The 18620-nt window shown below is 42.1% G+C and overlaps 1 protein-coding gene across 4 annotated transcripts in view; it reads left to right on the top strand.

Moving 5' to 3' along the window:
• hace1 (HECT domain and ankyrin repeat containing E3 ubiquitin protein ligase 1) overlaps window positions 1-18620 on the top strand; it is a 133673-nt gene that overhangs the window by 3049 nt on the left and 112004 nt on the right. For 3 of the 4 annotated variants that reach the window (XM_077599242.1, XM_077599240.1, XM_077599243.1), the window contains exons 1-3: window positions 98-397; window positions 17023-17077; window positions 17284-17373. In XM_077599242.1, coding sequence (XP_077455368.1) covers window positions 307-397; window positions 17023-17077; window positions 17284-17373 — 236 coding nt within the window. In that variant the 5' untranslated portion in view covers window positions 98-306. Of the gene's footprint in view, window positions 1-97; window positions 398-17022; window positions 17078-17283; window positions 17374-18620 lie in introns of those variants that run through there. The other variant, XM_077599241.1, reaches the window with a different exon arrangement.

The following is an 18620-nucleotide window of genomic DNA, read 5'->3' as shown; positions in this document are numbered from 1 at the left end:
AGCTGGACAGATTTGGTCCCCGGGCCGCCACATTGCGAGGGACATTGGAAGACTCCAATACCCAGGAAACAACGCGCGTTCATCGTCATCATAACAGGAACTATGAAACCGAACATTTATTGGATGAAGAAGGGTAGCACAGGGGGGAAATAATGAGTTATAAAGCAGTGTACAGTTGAAGGAAAACACCTATATCCGCGGCACAGATGGGTGACGCCCAGGGACATTTTACTGTAATTTGGAACAACTAAATTAATCGCGCGACACGCGGTAATTCACCGACATTTCTCGGCTGGACGTTTACGAATGATGGAACGGGCGATGGAGCAGCTAAACGTACAGCTTAACCGACTGACTCGCTCCCTCCGCCGGGCCCGGACTGTGGAACTTCCCGAAGGTAACGCTTTTAGCAGGAAGAAAAAAAGTGGTGGTCGACAATCACCGTCCTACGCCAGTTTCCGTTATTCCCTGTACGTAGCTAATGCATAAAATCAAATGCAGCTTCAAATTGGCGATAGTTAAAATGGAGTAACTCAGTGGTCCACAAACTATTCCAGAAAGGGCCGCAGTGGATGCGGATTTCGTTCCAACCTGTAAGAGGAAACCTTTCCACCAATCTGGTATCCTAGAAGTGCAATCAATGGAGGTGCTTCTTTTTTCAGCAGAAAATTGATTGGTTAAACTGGTTGTGTTGGATCGGTTGGAACAAAAACCTGCACCCACATTGGCCCTCGAGGACCGGTTTGGAGATCCCTGGAGTAACCTGTCAAACTACGGTTAAGTTCTTGTGGTCAATTGAGCGAATGCTAAAAATTGCCCGCCCTCGTACTCCAAAGCACTATGGTAAATCTATTCAAAACAGACGAGTGGCAAGGCAGTGATCGCCAATGTCTTCGTGGCTCGTTTCACCTTCAAAAATGATCTCAACAGTCAAAGAAATAACACAATTTAGGTCGAACATTGCCATAATTTATTCATTCATTCATTTATTTTCTGAACCGCTTATACTCACAAGGGTGCTGGAGCCTATCCCAGATGACTGTGGGCACCAGGCGGGCGACACGCTGAATTGGTGGCCAGCCAATCACAGGGCACAAGGAGACTGACAACCACAGTCATAGCTAGGGGCAATTTAGAGTGTTCAACCAACCTACCATGCATGTTTATGGAAGGTAAAGAAAACCCACACAAGCCCATGCATGTAGCCCCGTGCAAACTCCACACAGGAGGACTGACCTGTGACCAAACCCAGGAAGCCCAGAACTATGAGGCTGACTTACTAACCACTCAGCCCCCGGGCCTCCCTATTGTCAAAATTCAAAAATGAACTAAAGACGCCCCATTAAAAATAGAAACCTAAATCCACGATTAAAATATTAAGTCAATCCCCCTGAACAGCAGGTGTCTGTTTTATTAGACAACATTTTTGTGGTACAGTCATACCTTGAGCTACGAGCTTGATGCGTTCCAGGACTGAGCTCGTATGTCGGTTTACTCATATCTGAAATCAACGTTTCCCATTGAAATCAACTAAATCCAAATTACCGTATTTACTCGCATACAAGCCACCCGGGCGGATAAGCTGCACCCTGCAAGTTGCCTTGAAATTTTAGAATTTTACAATTTCTCGCGTATAAGCCCCCTGATTCCCAATTTGCACCTCCATATTCATGGTTTTAATGGGGAGAACAAATGTGTTACTTTGAAGGGGAAATATTAAGAAAAATCCAAAGCACATTTTTAGGGTCAATATCATAAGTTTATATGCCTGTCTTTGTAAATGCAAAATATCATATTATTCAATTTGAAAAATAAATAAGTCTATCTTGATGAGAACCTGATGCTTTCTAATTACAGAAATAAAAATTTTCGTACCAGAAGTTTAAGATGTGGCAGCCATATTGCGTCTAATGTCAAAATATCTCAATTCTTTTGATGGCTCATATTACTCCAATAGTTGTCACTTTCGAACAAGAAATAAAATGAAAAAAACTCAAGGTGGAATTTTGTTTTATTTCAAAATCAAGGCTACTCCGTCTGGTGAAAAAAATGTAGATGGCTGCGCCCCGATCTCACTAAGATAGCTGCGCCCCGATCTCACTAAGATGGCCACGCCCCCGACCTCACTAAGATGGCCGTGACCCAATCGCGCTAAGATGGCTGCACCCCGAGCGAGCAGTGACGGGAACGTTTTGCGTTTTATGCAAGATAAACGTTTTTTTCCATGAATTTCATTCATAGATGTCAAAATAAATTTTGTTTTGCGTTTTATCTGTTTATCTTTTCTCTATTTTGAAATAAATTACCGTATCAGCATTCTATTGCGTCATCACGTCACGGCGCACACTTGGGGTCCATTTTGAAGTGACATCATCGTGTTGTGTCATCGTGTCACGGCGCCATCAAACTGCAGTTTTTTTGCAAGTCGGGTTTTATGTGCATCTAAGCCGTACCCTTGATTCAGTCATCATTTTTTGTCCGACAAAAGCGGCTTATATGTGAGTAAATACGGTAATTCGTTCCCACCCTCCTAAAAAACACCCAAAAACAGGATATTACTATGGAAAAACATATTTTTATTATTCACCATCTACTAACAGAGTAACAAATAACTAGTGGTTATGATGTTTAATAATAAAATGAGACATTATTCAATACAACGCGGATGGGAGAGAGAGAGACTTGACAGATGCGCTCGTAATATAACATAAACTTTAAATTTAACTTAAATTCCTACACACACATACCGTACTTTCACACCTATAAAACGCACCGCCCTAAAGGGCGCAGTCGCAGTTGTGGGTGTATTTTCAGCCGTGAGATGGGCGCGCATGGAGTCGCAGATCAGCATTGACGGTGACCTGCAGAAAAAGCCATTGGGTCTCCTCACATACACCTCGTTAAGCCACTCTTTCATTTTGTCCTCGTCCATCCATCCCTTCTGGTTGGCTTTGACAATGACACCGGCAGGAAAGTTTTCCTTTGGCAACGTCTGTCAAAGCTGGATTGCCTCGACGATAATCTTCATACAGAGGAAGCAGCAAAACACGTGGTAGTTTTTGACTCCCGGCCGATGGAGGTTATCTGGGAGGGAGGTCTCATCCTGATCGCTCTCAAAATGGCCGCTGCTCGCTCCGCTTCCTTTGTTCTTGGCTAGTCCCCTTGGCTAGCCCCACCCTTCCTAAGAAGGGGGGGGGAAGCGGACGGATAGAGCTGTCCACGCGAAGCTCCCTCAACCAGATACGCCGTCCGCTCGGTCGGTGATGGTATTTAATAGAAGTTAGGCGGAGACAAACTTTAGGCGGGAACACGAAAGGGGTGTGTTATATACAAAGTGATGACAGGCCTTGACCTGTAGGTGTCAGTAAAAATTCTATTCTAGTGACTTTAAATTCATAAGAGTGCAGAAGGGTGCAAGATTAAATATAAGAATACAATTCATATTTCACAACGTCTTCCTCTTAAAAATCACCATGGGTGGTAGCTTCTGACCGTTCCCATGGCAAGCAAGCACAACCATTAAAGCTGCCTTCTCCTGGCCCGTTGTGCGTACCGCGACCGTGCTGTTTCCCTTCTTGTCGACATTGTGGTTTGTCGGAACGTCGAAAGTGAGTGGCACCTCGTTCATATTGGTGACGTGGCTAGGCTGGATACGCTTGTCGGCAATTATTTTGCTGCAGTAAGAGCGGAAGGCTGCCATCTTTTATTTATAGTCTGCCGAAAGCTGTTGTGCCACCGTAGTTCTTTTCCGGTGTTAGACGTACAGTTTTAGCACCTATCCCTAATTCCTTAACTCAGTCTGATCCCGTCTAACAACTGTGCGTGTTCAGCATCGAAGGAAGAGACCAGGGTTTGCGAGTTACTCCACAGATGATTTATTCCAGATATTGATCCTTACAGAGCTCCGGGCCCCCTCCCAAATAATAAACCAGCTGAGCGTCGTAATGCACAGTGGAGGATGAGAAAGACTAAAGTCCAAACCCACGTTTACCCAATTATAGTATAATAAAGATGAATATTCATTCGCTGATTTTAATGATATGTGGACTGTCCCACGACGTTCTGGAGGGGTGTCCTCTCCTAGAATCTGCTTGCCCGTGAATCCACGTCTGGCCTGGTCGCCCTCTCCGCGGGGATTCCTTTGTCTCTGGTTTCACCTGGACCACTTATCACCTGGACCACACCTTGAAGCAGAAACTCAGACAAAAGACCTTTTGTTCATTGTAATTGAGTTGAGAACAATAGTTTTAATCCTATTGTGGTACTATATCAAAATGAAACAGCTACAATAAAATGAAGGAGTAAATATGTCATATTCTTCACCGGATGGATAGATGGTTCCGTTTCATGAAGCGAAAGCACCAGGACGGACCTCCATGAAAATGTTCAATTTTCATTTCATCGGCAAGCTTTTTTGACCTTAGTCGAATGGTGACTGTAGAGACGCTTCTCCCCGCTGCTCTTTATACTTCGATCCAGTGCTTGAGAAAGTCCTCCAACTTGGGCCACTCGCTTTAGCTCCGCGGAAACTCAGCGTTGTCTTTTTGACTTGTTAAGCTCATTTTCCAGCTTCCTCCACTTGCGCACCATTGACTCGTTTATGTTAAGGTGCCTCGCTGCCGCTCGATTTCAATGTTCTTCCGCGTAGTGGATTGCTGCCAGTTTAAACTGTGCCTCGTATGTGTGTCTCTTCATAGGTGCCATTTGCGGGCGTCAAACTGTTATTGTTTTGCACAACGCATTCCCGCATTAATTTATAGGTACGTGCTCCATTAGTTTTAACCCGCCCACCCCCCACCTCCATTCCCGTAGTTTCACTTTAGCGCGTCAGCAAGAAATGCAACCAGACAATCATGCGGTCAACGTCACACAGCGACATCTGCAGAATTTTTACTTTTGTGCACAGAAAAGACCCAAAAGGCGCAGCTTTCACTTTGGGGAAAATTTTTAGACTTTTTGGTGCGCCCTATAGGTGTGAAAATACGGTACTTAAAAAAAGTTTTAATCTTACGTTACACTAAATTTAAACCTTGTGCAAGGCAAATAGGTTAATGTATTCCACCGCGGCTTTTGAGGCAAACTTCCTGCTTCTCCATACTTATTATCGAGCCAGCTCAGTCACGTGGACACTACTCATACTTTTCAATTATTTCGTGCTTAATATCGATTGTCATCATGCAGCTTTTCTTCGTACTACCCTTCATTCCACAGGCTTGCTTTGGACACATTGTTTTTCCCTTAATTCTGCACTGACTAATGCAAAAAATCACAGAAAAAATGCAACGCTCCGCCCAGTGCTCGTAGAGATCTTTACTCGACAGAGATGCGGCGAGAAAAATCATAAGCAGCCTTTTGCGTCTCGGCCACCTGGCTGTCTCGTATGCTCGTATCGCAAAATTTGTCTCATATCAAAAGGCAAATATTTACTCGGATTTTTACCCGTATCACAAATTCCCTGTATGTCGGGGCAGTTTAATTTTTCCAATTCATGATAGTAGACCATTACTTTTGCTGCATAGTGGTACCTCGTCATACGACCGCTCGTCATACAAAATGCTCGTCTTACGAGGGAAATTTCGATCGAATAATTCGCCCGTGATGCGGTCAAAATTTAGTGATGCGACCAAGCCAGCTGGCCATGGCATTTTTTTTGCATATCTTTCGTGTATAACAATATTTCGGAGCACCGGATGAGATATTCAGACCAGGAAACGCACAACGCGCATGCGCGGGGAAACGAGGGCTTTCTGGGTAATGAAGTATACTCGTGCACACAACGCCAACAGGCAATGGCACTCAGAATAAAACTTTACCCACAATCAATACGTGGGTAAGCTCAGCTGCTGCATTTCCTGTTATTTTTATCTAATACGAGGAGTATTATATTACTTCTCGTTGCCTGCTCATAAGAAGATCAGGGGCACTGGCTCGCAACAGCATCTCTGGCAGCAACTCTATCATAGGCACCGTTCGAGGGGATGCGAACACAGATGCTACAAGCTAAAAGGGAGCCGGTAGCCAGCGCCCCCGAAGCTCCCATGAGCAGCAGAGCGATCGCTGATAAAAGACTGCTGCTCGTTGGCAAGTGGTCGTGCGTTATCCGATTGTGAGGACATTTGTGTGCATCATTTTCGGAATATTTTGAAGGGAATAGTACGACAGCAAACAGCCCATCGATAGCGAACGTGAGGGTGGAGTGTTTGTTCCGTTTACGAGTGCGTTGTGTGGAAAAAACCCCGAAGACCCCGCCCCTTTTGTGCCCCTCTCCACTCGGCGAAATCCGCCCAATTTTAGTTAGATTAAACACTTTATTTCTATTAAACCACTAGTTATGTGTTACTTTGTTAATAGATGGGGAATTAGAAGAAATAAAACATTTTTACAATCCAATATCCTGTTTTTGGTGTTTTTTCAGAGGGCTGGAATGAATTAAATTTTTTTCCATTCATTTCAATGGGAAAAGTCCGCTTGAGTTACGAGAACCTCGTCATACGATCTCAGTCTCGGAACGGATTACGCTCGTATGTCGAGGTACCACTGTATTTGCCTTGTCAGCTAATTCCCATTGCATAGTGAATAATGACAATTTGTATAGTCTACCCAATAAAATTTGTCGGAAATTTCAACTCATTTAAAGAAAAAAATACAATAAATAGACGATACTTGTCACTGTCATTTAATTTCATAATATCCATACGGAGTCTTTGAAATTGATATATTTTTGGTGGATTGACCGCGCCTTGGTCATGTATTGCCCCGGGGAATATGTGGAGCACCGATCAAACAATCCCTTCCAAAAAAAAGTATGTTTAGAAAACAAATTAACCCCATTTTGCAGAGCAGCTTATTTGTTAATCTACACCTTAAGTTTCAAATTTAGACTTTCCTGCTGCATTTCATTAAACTTTAATATGATAAAACATTTCTGCCATAATCTGTCGCGTTGGCCCGGTGGCACGAATGGTTAGCGCGCCGGCCTCTCAGCTCTGGAGTCAAATCCAGGTCATGTCCATCTGTGAGGAGTTTGCATGTTCTCCCCGGGCCTGCATGGGTTTCCTCCGGGTACTCCGGTTTCCTCCCACATTCCAAAAACATGCATGGTAGGCTGATTGGACAGTCTAAATTGCCCCTAGGTATGGGTATGAGTGTGCATGTTTGTCCGTCTCCTTGTGCCCTGCGATCGGCTGGCCACCGATTCAGGGTGTCCCCCGCCTCTGGCCCGGAGTCAGCTGGGATAGGCTCCAGCACCCCCCGTGACCCCAATGAGGATAAAACGGTTCAGAAAATGAGATGAGAATCTGTCGCTGCCATCCTTGAAAAGGGCTTATTAGCAATTTCAGAAATCGATTGCAAATTCCCAAATATTTTCCACATTGATATCTGATCAATTGATTATATCTCGGTGACCTGCCAATCAAAAACACAAGAAGATGGATAACCATTCATGCTCACACTCACAGCCAAGGGTAATTTAGAGTGTTCAACCGGCCTAGCATGCATAATTTTGGTTTGTGGGAGGAAACTGGTACCCGGAGAATACCCACAAATTCTCGGGGGGCACCGTGCCTACTCCACACACTATAAGGTTGGAACCCACACCGGGACTCAATAGTCAATCTCAGAACTCTGTACTTGATGTGCCAATCCCAAATCGATTTGGCCTGGCATCCCCATAAAGAGCTTCTTGGCACACACCCCTTTCCTGTCTTATCAGCAAAATCATTCCCGAAGGAAATAGGTCATTAATGTATTAGATGAAGATGTATGCGCCACACATTTACAAATAGAAATTTGTTTTGGAAGTCGAACTGCAGCCATTAGTCACTGACAGTAAGTCAGCACGAGGATTGCCATGCCAGTGGCTGTGATTAACCATTTGTTTGCCATTAATGCAGTAATGGGCAAACTTGTGACACATTGAAAACACACACAAACACTTGAACCGTTTTCTTGAATTTTAACCTCCTTGTTTTGCATTAAGTCATAAACCTCTGTTAATGCTATCAGTTTAGCTGTTTGTGCATAGGAAGGAGATGGTAATAGCTCTGCTTCTAAAACTTTAGTATTAGTATATAGGTCAATATTGTAACATGTTTGAGTTTTACCCATTCTATTAATTCTTAGATAACCCGTATACATAAAGAATTTTGCATTACTCAGAGGTTGATATTTCATAATTTAGAAGTGCTAATGTTGCCATATTCCAGCACTTGTTTTATGCCATGAAAGACCTAGTAAATTTCGAGCGTCTAGTGCAAAATAGAGCTAATTTCCAAATGCCCTTGATTTTTTTTGGAAATGGGAGCCACACTCTAAGTATTCTAGAACCCATGCACACCCACAGTTTGTCACACCCACGAAAACGACAAATATAGTCTGTTTCTTAGATAGAGGTTTTGGAGCTTCTTTGAATTGTCAATTACCCTTTGATTTTTATTTTTTAAGATTTTCCTTGCCAAATGTTACATTTGTACTCTAACATTTAGCTGATTAAACCCTGTAATTGCACTGCCAAGCCTGATAGTTTTAAGCCTGACTTCTCTCAATTTGTATACTTTTAAAGCTACGGAAAGAAAACCCATCTAGTTGACATTATTTTTTTCAATTCTTATCCAATCCGTAAATATCCTAATAGTCATCAATATGACGCAGGAAAAAGTATAGTAACAAAATAATGTCTTCCGTGCACTGAAAACACTCCATTTCTCCCAGGCCAAGGGAAATTATACCTATTATAAAATCAATTTATTTATCCAAACCAGCCAGCTACTACAGTAATACCTCGACATAGGAGTGCCCCGACATACGAGCAATTCGAGATATGAGTAAAATTTAGAGCAAATATTTACCTTGAGATACGAGACAAATTTTTATATATGAGCATACAGCCAGTTGTGGCCAACGCGAGAGGCTGCTTTTGAGAACAACATGGTTGTAACTCCCTCGTGTAATGTGTCTACGAGCACTGGGCAGAGCATTGCACTTTTTTCACTGTTTTTCCCCCCGTTAGTCAGTGCATAATGGTGGAGCTTGCTCGCTAATACAAGAGGAGTATACTACTTCTCATTGGCAATTGGTCGTGCATTATCCTATTGTGAGGACATATATGTGCATCATTTTCAGAATATTTTGAAGGGAAGACAAAAGCAAACAACCTTTGTTTAGCCTCCGTTTAAAAACTGCAACTGAAAGTCAGGGTGGAGGCAGGGCAAATAGAGCCAATGCAGAAGAAAGGTAAAAAAAGGTAAAACAATTATAATTAAGTTTAGAGTAAGGTTAGATTAAACTTAGTTTTGAGTGTATCTGTATTCTAATCCAAGTTCATTTTAATGTGTTTATGTTATGTTACGAGCGTGTTGCCGTGCAAAAAGTCTCTCTCGCTCTTTCTCTCTCTCCCTCTCTCCCCTCCGCAAAATCTGTCTAATTTTAGTACTATTAAACATCATAACCACTAGTTATTTGTTACTCTGTTAATAGATGGCGAATTAGAACAAATAAAAAATTCTATGGGAAACGTTGATTTGAGATACAAGTAAATCGACATATGAGCTCAGTCCCGGAATGCATTAAGCTCGTATCTCATGGTACCACTGTATTTACCTAATTGTTTGAATGAATCCAGTTCCTGCATTGTTGTTTAATGTTTGATATCATAAAATCCCAAATACTTCTTCACAATTTAAGATATAATTTGCAAATCACCCCCATATTGTTCACCTACCCAAGGACAGCGAGATCCCTGGCTGAATATTTATCCCCCGAAAGCTATTTTCATCATTAAATATGAAATAGGTCACGGGTGTCAAAGTGGCGGCCCGGGGGCCAAATCTGGCCCGCCGAATCATTTTGTACGGCCCGAGAAAGTAAATCATGAGTGCCAGCTTTCTGTTTTAGGGTCAAATTCAAATGAAGATTATAGATGTATATTATGTTTCCTGATCTCCCCCTTTTTAAATCAATAATTGCAATTTTTATCCATTTTTTTTGTTCAGAAAGCATTACCATATTTACTCGCATATATGCCACTTTTGTTGGACAAAAAATGATGACTGAATCGAGGGTAACGAAGTAACGTAAGCACAACCAGGAAATATGATTCCTTGGCTCTCAGCTGGCAAAGACATTCACACATAAACACACGCACTCTCCCACACGTCCATCCGCACAGCAACTTACATCCACACGGTAACTTAAACTCTTAGAGTATTGTTATATTTTAATAAATACAGTGGTACCTCGTCATACGACCGTTCGTCATACGGAATGCTCGTCTTACGGGGGAAATTTCGATCGAATAATTCGCCCGTGATGCGGTCAAAGTTTCGTGATGCGACCAAGCCAGGTTGCCATGGCATTTTTTTTGGCATATCTTTCGTGTATAACAATATTTACGAGCACCGGATGAGCTATTCAGACCAGGAAACGCACAACGCGCATGCGCGGTGAAAAGAGGGCTTTCTGGGTAATGAAGTATACTCGTGCTCGCAAAAGTATCCCCGGTAGCAACTCTATCATAGGCGCCGTTCGAGGGGATGCGAACACAGATGCTACAAGCTAAAAGGAGCCGCTAGCCAGCGCCCCTGAAGCTCCCATGAGCAGCGGGGCGATCGCTGATAAAAGACTCTGCTCGTTGGCTGCTCATAAGAACATCGGGGGCACTGGCTCGCAACAGCATCCCCGGTAGCAACTCTATCATAGTCGCCGTTCGAGGGGATGCAAACACAGATGCTACAAGCTAAAATGAGCCGCTAGCCAGCGCCCCCGAAGCTCCCATGAGCAGCGGTGCGATCGCTGATAAGCCTGCTGCTCGTTGGCAAGTGGTCGTGCGTTCTCCGATTGTGAGGACATTTGTGTGCATCATTTTCGGAATATTTTGAAGGGAATAGTACGACAGCAAACAGCCCATCGATAGCGAACGTGAGGGTGGAGTGTTTGTTCTGTTTACGAGTGCGTTGTGTGGAAGAAAAAAAAAACCGAAGCCCCTCTCCCCTCGGCGAAATCCGGCCAATTTTAGTTAGATTAAACACTTTATTTCGATTAAACCACTCGTTATTTATTACTTTGTCAATATATGGCGAATTATAAGAAATAAAACATTTTTTTCAATCCAATATCCTGTTTCTGGTGTTTTTTTCAGAGAGTTGGAACGAATTAATTTGTTTCCCATTCATTTCAACGGGAAACTTTACCTCGAGTTACGAGTAACTTGTCATACGAGCTCAGTCCCGGAACGGATTAAGCTCGTATCTCGAGGTACCACTGTACATTTATTATTTAGTCTGTTCTCATATTGGCCGCATGACATTTATATCGAGCACAAAACTGACTTAAATGCTCATAGGTTGATTCACTGAATCCATAAATTATTTTGAGGCGCAGACCGGGTTTCAAAGTGCATTTCCTCCTGACGCGTTTTTAAGAGGTCATAACTTCAATTATACCGACGTACTAAACCTGAAATAACGTTCAAACAGACGTTGCAATTAACTTCTGACCACTTCACACTTTCTATTAGCTTCCAGACTGAAAAGCACTCAAGTTTCTTCCATGAGACCAAAAGTAACAGCCGTGGGTAAACTGCCCTCTTTTTTTCCTTCCAATGAAATTCCAATCAGCTTCAACAGCTTTGACCTGGTTTACTTTTTTCCTCTTTTGAATTAGCACTCTTTCTGCGTGTAATACTTGGTTTACAAATTGCTCAACAGTTCCTGTCGGTCTGTCTATCCATTGCTTAACTGCATTATTTGAATGAGCATAAAGAACGTTTTTCAATTGCTCCTGATATTCACAGTAATACCGTGTGATACGAGGTTAATGCATTTCCGGACTGAGCTCGTACATTGATTTTCTCGTATCTCAAATCAACTTTTCCCATAGAAATGAACTGAATACAAATTAATTCGTCCCACCCTCTGAAAAAACACAAAAAAGCAGGATATTACAATGAAAAAACAATTTTATTGGTTCTAATTCACCACCTACTCAAAATAACAAATAACTATCTAGGTTATGATCTCCAATATTATAGTGTGACATTACTCAGAACAGACAGACAGCGCGGACCAGAGAGAGAGAGAGGACAGGAGAAAGACTTGACAGACGCACTTGTAATATAACATAAACTTTAAATTTAGCTGAAATGAACTTGGATTCCTACACACACACACACACACTTAAAAATAAGTTAATCTCACGTTAAATTAAATTTAAACCTTCTGTGCAATAGCACAGAGCCAAAGATGGTAATGTATTCCACCACGGCTTTCTAGACGGAATTTCCTGATTCTCCATGAGTCAGAACAGAGTGTTCGTTTCGCAAGTAAGTTTTTTATTATTATTATCGAACCAGCCACGGCTTGCTTTGAAGGGTTTTGCTGGTGTCTTTTTCAGAGGCTTGCTTTGCTTTCAAGTCCATGTAGAATCTGCTCACCTTTTCCCAGATAATCGACTCGGTCACGCTATCTCCAGTAAAAAAATGCAACGTGTATGCCCAGTGCTCATAGATGTCTTTACGCGAGAAAGACAGTGAGCTGTTATCATAAGCAGCCTCTCGCGGACTCGGCCACCAGGCTGTCTCGTATGCTCGTATCTCAAATCTGTCTCGTCGCGCAAGGCATATATTTGCTCGGAATTTTCCCCGTATCAAATTTCTTGTATGTTGGAGCACTCGTATGTCAAGGTATTACTGTATTGACTTTAAAGCATGCCGTCATCCTGCCTCTACTCTTCAAATGACTCATTTGATTTGGTTTGAGTTTGATTTATTTAATAAGGGACTGCATATATTAATGAACATATTCATATTCATGTTAATGAACATATGTAAATACAGTCATACCAAGTCATTTTAGACTTTTAGGTGCGCCCTATAGGTGTGAAAATACGGTATTTATTTTGTCATCATGTTGCTTTCCACGCCACAGTCTTCTGTGCGTGCCCCCACCCTGTGCTTTATTTTTAAATGGTGCACCTCCTTCAATCTTTAACTATCAAAGAGAAATATGTGGATTTGTCACAGAATAGTTTTAAGTATTTTTTTGAAAACAGGAGAAATGACAGATATAACAGGATTTTCAAAGTACAGTGGTACCTCGACATACGATCGTAATCCGTTCCGAGACTGAGATCGTATGTTGAGGTTTTCGTAACTCGAGCGAACGTTTCCCATTGAAATGAATTGAAAACAAATTAATTCGTTCCAACCCTCTGAAAAAACACCAAAAACAGGATATTGGATTGAAAAAAATGTTTTATTTCTTCTAATTCCCCATCTATTAACAAAGTAACACATAACCAGTGGTTTAATAGTAATAAAATGTGTTTAATCTAACTAAAATTGGATTGGATAACTTTATTCACCCCTTATTCGGGAAATTTCGTTGTCACAGTAGCAAGAGGGTGAGGATGCAGGAATAGGAAAGGCATTTTAGACATAAATAGATAGGTAATAGGTAAGTTAATAAATAAATACATGAATAAATATATAAATAAATAAGCGTGTTGCTTAGCACATATATACATACATACACATAAATATACATGCATGCATACGGTAGGTCTTAACACTCAGCCATTTTTTTGTTAAAGAGCCTGACAGCTGATGGGAGGAAGGATCTGCGGAAGAGCTCCTTCCTGCAATGAGGGTGCCGCAGTCTATTGCTAAAGGAGCTTTGGAGGGACTCCACAAACTCATGCAGGGGGTGGGAGGTGCTGTCCATGATGGACATCATCCTGGTCAGCATTCTCCGCTCTCCCACTTCCTCTACAGAGTCCAGAGGACAGCCCAGAACAGAGCTGGCCCTCCTGACCGGCTTATTCAAATTGGGCCAACGGGAGAGAAAGACGCACAGAGGGGGCGTGGGAGGGGCTTTGTTTTTTTTTTTACACGACATCGCACTCGTAAACGGAACAAACAAATTTAAATTAACTTGGATTAATATATACAGACACTCAAACATACGTTTAATGTAACTTTACACAAAACTGAATTCTGTTTTTGTTTTAATCTTTTTTTTTTACCTTCGTTCTGGCCGGGTTAGTTGTTTGCCACACCTCCACCCTCACGTTCGCTATCGATGGGCTGTTTGCTGTTGTACTATTCCCTTCAAAATATTCCGAAAATGATGCACACAAATGTCCTCACAATAGGATAACGCACGACCACTTGCCAACGAGAAACAGTCTTGTATCAGTGATCGCTCCGCTGCTCATAAGAACATTAGGGGCACTGGCTCGCAACTCCCTTTTTGTAACATCTCTGGTCGCAACCGCTTTGAACGGCGCCTATGAGAGAGTTGCGACCACAGATACTATTACAAAGAGGTAGTTGCGAGCCAGTGCCCCTGATGTTCTTATGAGCAGCGAACGAGAAGTAATATAATACTCCTTGTATTAGATAATAATAACAGGAAATGCAACAGCTGAGCTTACCCACATATTGATTGTGGGTAATGAAGTTTTATTCTGAGAAAGAGTGCCATTGTCTATCGGTGTTGTGTGCACGAGTATACTTCATTACCCAGAAAGCCCGCTTTTTGCCCGCGCATGCGCGTTGTGCGTTTCCTGGTCGAAACTAGTCTGAATAAATCGTTCAGTCCTCGTAGATATAGTATTTATACACTGAAGAGATGCGGCAAAAAAAGACAGTGCGCTACAATGATAAACAGCCTCTCATGTCATGGCCACCTGGCTTCGTCGCATCTCGAAATTTTAAATTGTATCGCGAGCGAATTATTCGATCAAAATTTTCGGCGTAACACGAGCATGTTGTATGACGAGCATGTTGTATCACGAGGTACCACTGTACATTTATTTCAATTTTGTACTCAGTAGTACAGGTGTGACTGGATTTGTCACAGATTATTTTAAGTATATTTTGAAAACCGGTGTACTGACACTCATAACAGTATTTTCAAAGTACTTTTATTTACAAATACAACATCACATATTTATAGGAGTACTTTAGTCCGAGTCTGTGGGTAACCCATTATACCTCAGTGGTGAAGAAGGGCGTGGACTTGTCATAGATTATTTTCAAGTTTTTTTGGACAGGTGAAATGACACTCAACACTGTTTTCAAAGTACCGTAATTACTCGAATATAACGCGCACTCGAAAATAACACGCAGGTAATTTTGGGCCAAAAAAATCTGGAAAAACGCAGTACTCGAATATAGTGCGCACCTAAAAATTCCCGCTGACGAAAATCAGAAATCTTACCTTTTTTTCTTCGTTTCACGATTGTTTTGTTCAAACAAATTTATTCATTAGAATCCTTCAAATGAAGAGTTCCTCTCTCTCTTTGTCTGTCCTCTCATACATCTCTTCGTTGAGAATCCTATCAACGTCCACGCTTCCTTCATCCACTTCCTCTTCCTCCCACAACACATAATCCGATTGGCTTTACGAGATGACGTAAAATCCGTGCGTCAAAGTGAGTTTGACAATGCTTTTTTCGATCGAAAATTTGTAATTTATTTTATTCAATTCAATTTCAATTCAATTTATTTGGCAAGAAAAAGCACCAGGCTAAGGGCCATGTAACAAGACACAAAAAAATAAATAAATAAATAAAATAAAATAAAATAAAAAAAAAGTTTTTGATTATAACACGCACCCCCAACTATTGGAATTAATTATATAGCAAAAATCTGCGTGTTATATTCGAGTAATTACGGTACTTTATTTTTCATTAGCATATTTATGATTTTTTTTATTTTGCCTCTGTGTAGAGTTTCGCTCGCCTGACATTGGTGCGGGCAGGCACGGGCTCGATTCCCGCTGTATGGTAGTTTATTTCTCTGTGTGCCCTATGGCTGACTGGCAACCAGTCTAGGGCAATGTTCCCTCTAATTTTTCGTTGGTCTGAGCAGAAAGTCAACCTCCCTGAGCGCACTGAGTACCAGTGTGAGCGACATCATCGGTACTCGGATGATTCGCCTAAAGACGTTTCGCCGACGGACGTTTGACAGACGGGCAGGTCGCCGAATGGACGTTCCGCCGAACGTTCATTCGGCCGAACGGAGGTTTCGCCGAAACGGGATTCGCGCGCTCGCCCCGCCCCCGGATCGTGTGTGTAAAAGTTTTTCAACCTCGGCCCGTGGGCCATATACGGCCCGTTAGGATTTTTAATCCGGCCCGCCGCCGGTGTTGTCCAAATTATAGTAAAAATCAATGTTAGTCTACCATCAATGGCAGCCTGGGAATAAGCACTCTTGGGCGGGCAGATGTAGCAGAACCAAGCCATAAAATGACAGCAATCGGGTCAAATCAATCCTAAAACAGCATTTAATGATTAAATACAAATACTGGAGCCCTTTGGACATTAGAACCGAGCCCAGGGAAGTGAATTCCTTGGTAAAATGTCGTGATGATATCGCGATGGAGGCAAAAAAATGTCTATATACGTCCATTCGCCAAACGGCTCAAAATGCTCTCAAATTCGGTCAAATCCAGCTGAAAACAGCGTTTAATGATTAAATACAAATACTAGTATTTGTATTTAATCATTAAACGCTGTTTGAACGAACGTTCATTCGGAGACCTGTCCGTCTGTCAAACGTCCGTCGGCGAAACGTCTTTTGGCGAATCATCCGGTCACGACATCATCATTGCTCGCTATGGGCACACCAGTATCACACCTGCCACAAGCAGGTGCATGTCAATGTTCCCTCTAATTTTTCATGTAAAACATGCTGTAAAACACGAAAAACATAAGTGGACAGAGCTACTGCCACTGGCTGCCGCTTAAACGGCTCCATCATGAAGAAAGGGGTAAAAAAAAAATCATTTTTTTTTTTTACTGCGCGCCATAGGATTGCTGCTGCGCAGAGAAGACGAGAGTAGTGCGCAATTGCGCACGCGCGCAGCTTAGAGGGAACAGTGGTCTAGGGTGTACTCTGCCTTACGCCTGCAGTCAGCTCGGTTAGGCTCCAGCAACCCTATCTAGGACGCGTGGTATGGAAGATCAATGAATGATTATTTATGATTTTTATCTACGATTCTCACATTCTTTCTTCCACAGACAATGAAATTGCAGTATATACACTAATGCCAATGGTCATGGCTGACCAACACAGGTAAGCATTTTACCAAAAATGATCAAATAATTGTCCAACTTATTGCTGCTCCATTCATCCCACTTGCAAAATAAATTATTTATAAACATTATCTCTATTTTGATTAATCATAACATCTTTGCTAACGTTATTTTGCACAAGACGCTGAGGTTGAGAGCACGTGGAAAATAAACCACAGTTCATGCTCTTTTTTTTTTTAACTAAAGGTCAGTGTCAGAATTGCTGCTCAACTCAAAATTTGATGTGAACTACGCCTTTGGACGGGTGAAGAGGAGTTTGCTTCACATTGCTGCCAAGTAAGAAGTCTCGTCTGTCAAACTGTTTTCTAGGCTTACCATAAGACGGGTCTTTTTGGTAACAACGATTTCCAACTGATGATTCATAAAAATTCCACACTGGTTCTTTAGTATACACATTTATGCATTATCACAATATTTATCAAGGACTGAGAGGCGAGCGGGTAAGGAACGAGGGAATGTATCCAAATCCAGAAAAGCAAGGAAAGAACAGTAAAACTGGTGTGACATTAAAAATTTGTGTCAATGGCAATGACTGTGCTTAGATTATATCCCCTGCGCCCTGGTAGAACGAACTCTCGCATGCCATCTGGCGGACTAAGACAGGTTTTATGCCTCCATTATAACGGCTGCGGAGGGGACTTTTTCATCGGCTGAGGGCAGTTTTTCCCCGGGATTTGGTCATAAAAGCGAATACCTCATGGACCTCATATATAACGCGCACCCGACCGAACCTTGCTTCAGTTTTTTGTTACAAAGTTTTGTGCGTTATATACAGTTGTGGTCAAAAGTTTACATACACTTGTAAAAAACATAGTGTCATGGCTCTCTTGAGTTTCCAGTTATTTCTACTACTCAGATTTTTCTCTGATGGAGTGATTGGAACAGATACTTCTTTGTCACAAAAAACATTCATTAAGTTGGTTCTTTTATGACTTTATTATGGGTAAACAGAAAAAAGTGATCAAATCTGCTGGGTCAAAAATATACATACAGCAACACGAATTAGCAATTTTGGTGACTTAGAAAGTTGTGTGAGTGATTATGAGTGACTACAGCTGGTGACTTCTCTGAGGCCATTTAAATAGGGCTCATTGGATGCAAACGCCCACAAACGCTACAATGGGAAAGTCAAAGGAGCTCAGAATGGATCTGAAAAAGCGAACAAGTCAGGAAAGTCACTTGCAGCCATTTCAAAGCAGGTGCAGGTCCCAAGAGCAACAGTGCAAACAATTGTTTGTAAGTATAAAGTGCATGGCACTGTTTTGTCACTGCCACGATCAGGAAGAAAACGCAAGCTATCACTTGCTGCTGAGTGAAAATTGGTCAGGAGGGTGAAGATTCAACCGAGAATCACCAAAAAGCAGATCTGCAAAGAATTAGAAGCTGCTGGAACACAGGTGTCAGTGTCCACAGTCAAGCGTGTTTTGTATCTCCATGGACTGAGAGGCTGCCGTGCAAGAAGGAAGCCCTTGCTCCAAAAGCGGCACCTTAAGCCTCGACTGAAGTTTGCTGCTGATCACATG

The sequence above is a fragment of the Stigmatopora argus genome, chromosome 4 (assembly GCF_051989625.1).
Source record: "Stigmatopora argus isolate UIUO_Sarg chromosome 4, RoL_Sarg_1.0, whole genome shotgun sequence".
NCBI classification, from domain to species: Eukaryota; Metazoa; Chordata; class Actinopteri; order Syngnathiformes; family Syngnathidae; genus Stigmatopora; species Stigmatopora argus.
Note: the sequence above shows the minus strand (reverse complement) of the source record. Positions and strands in the feature narration are given on the sequence as shown.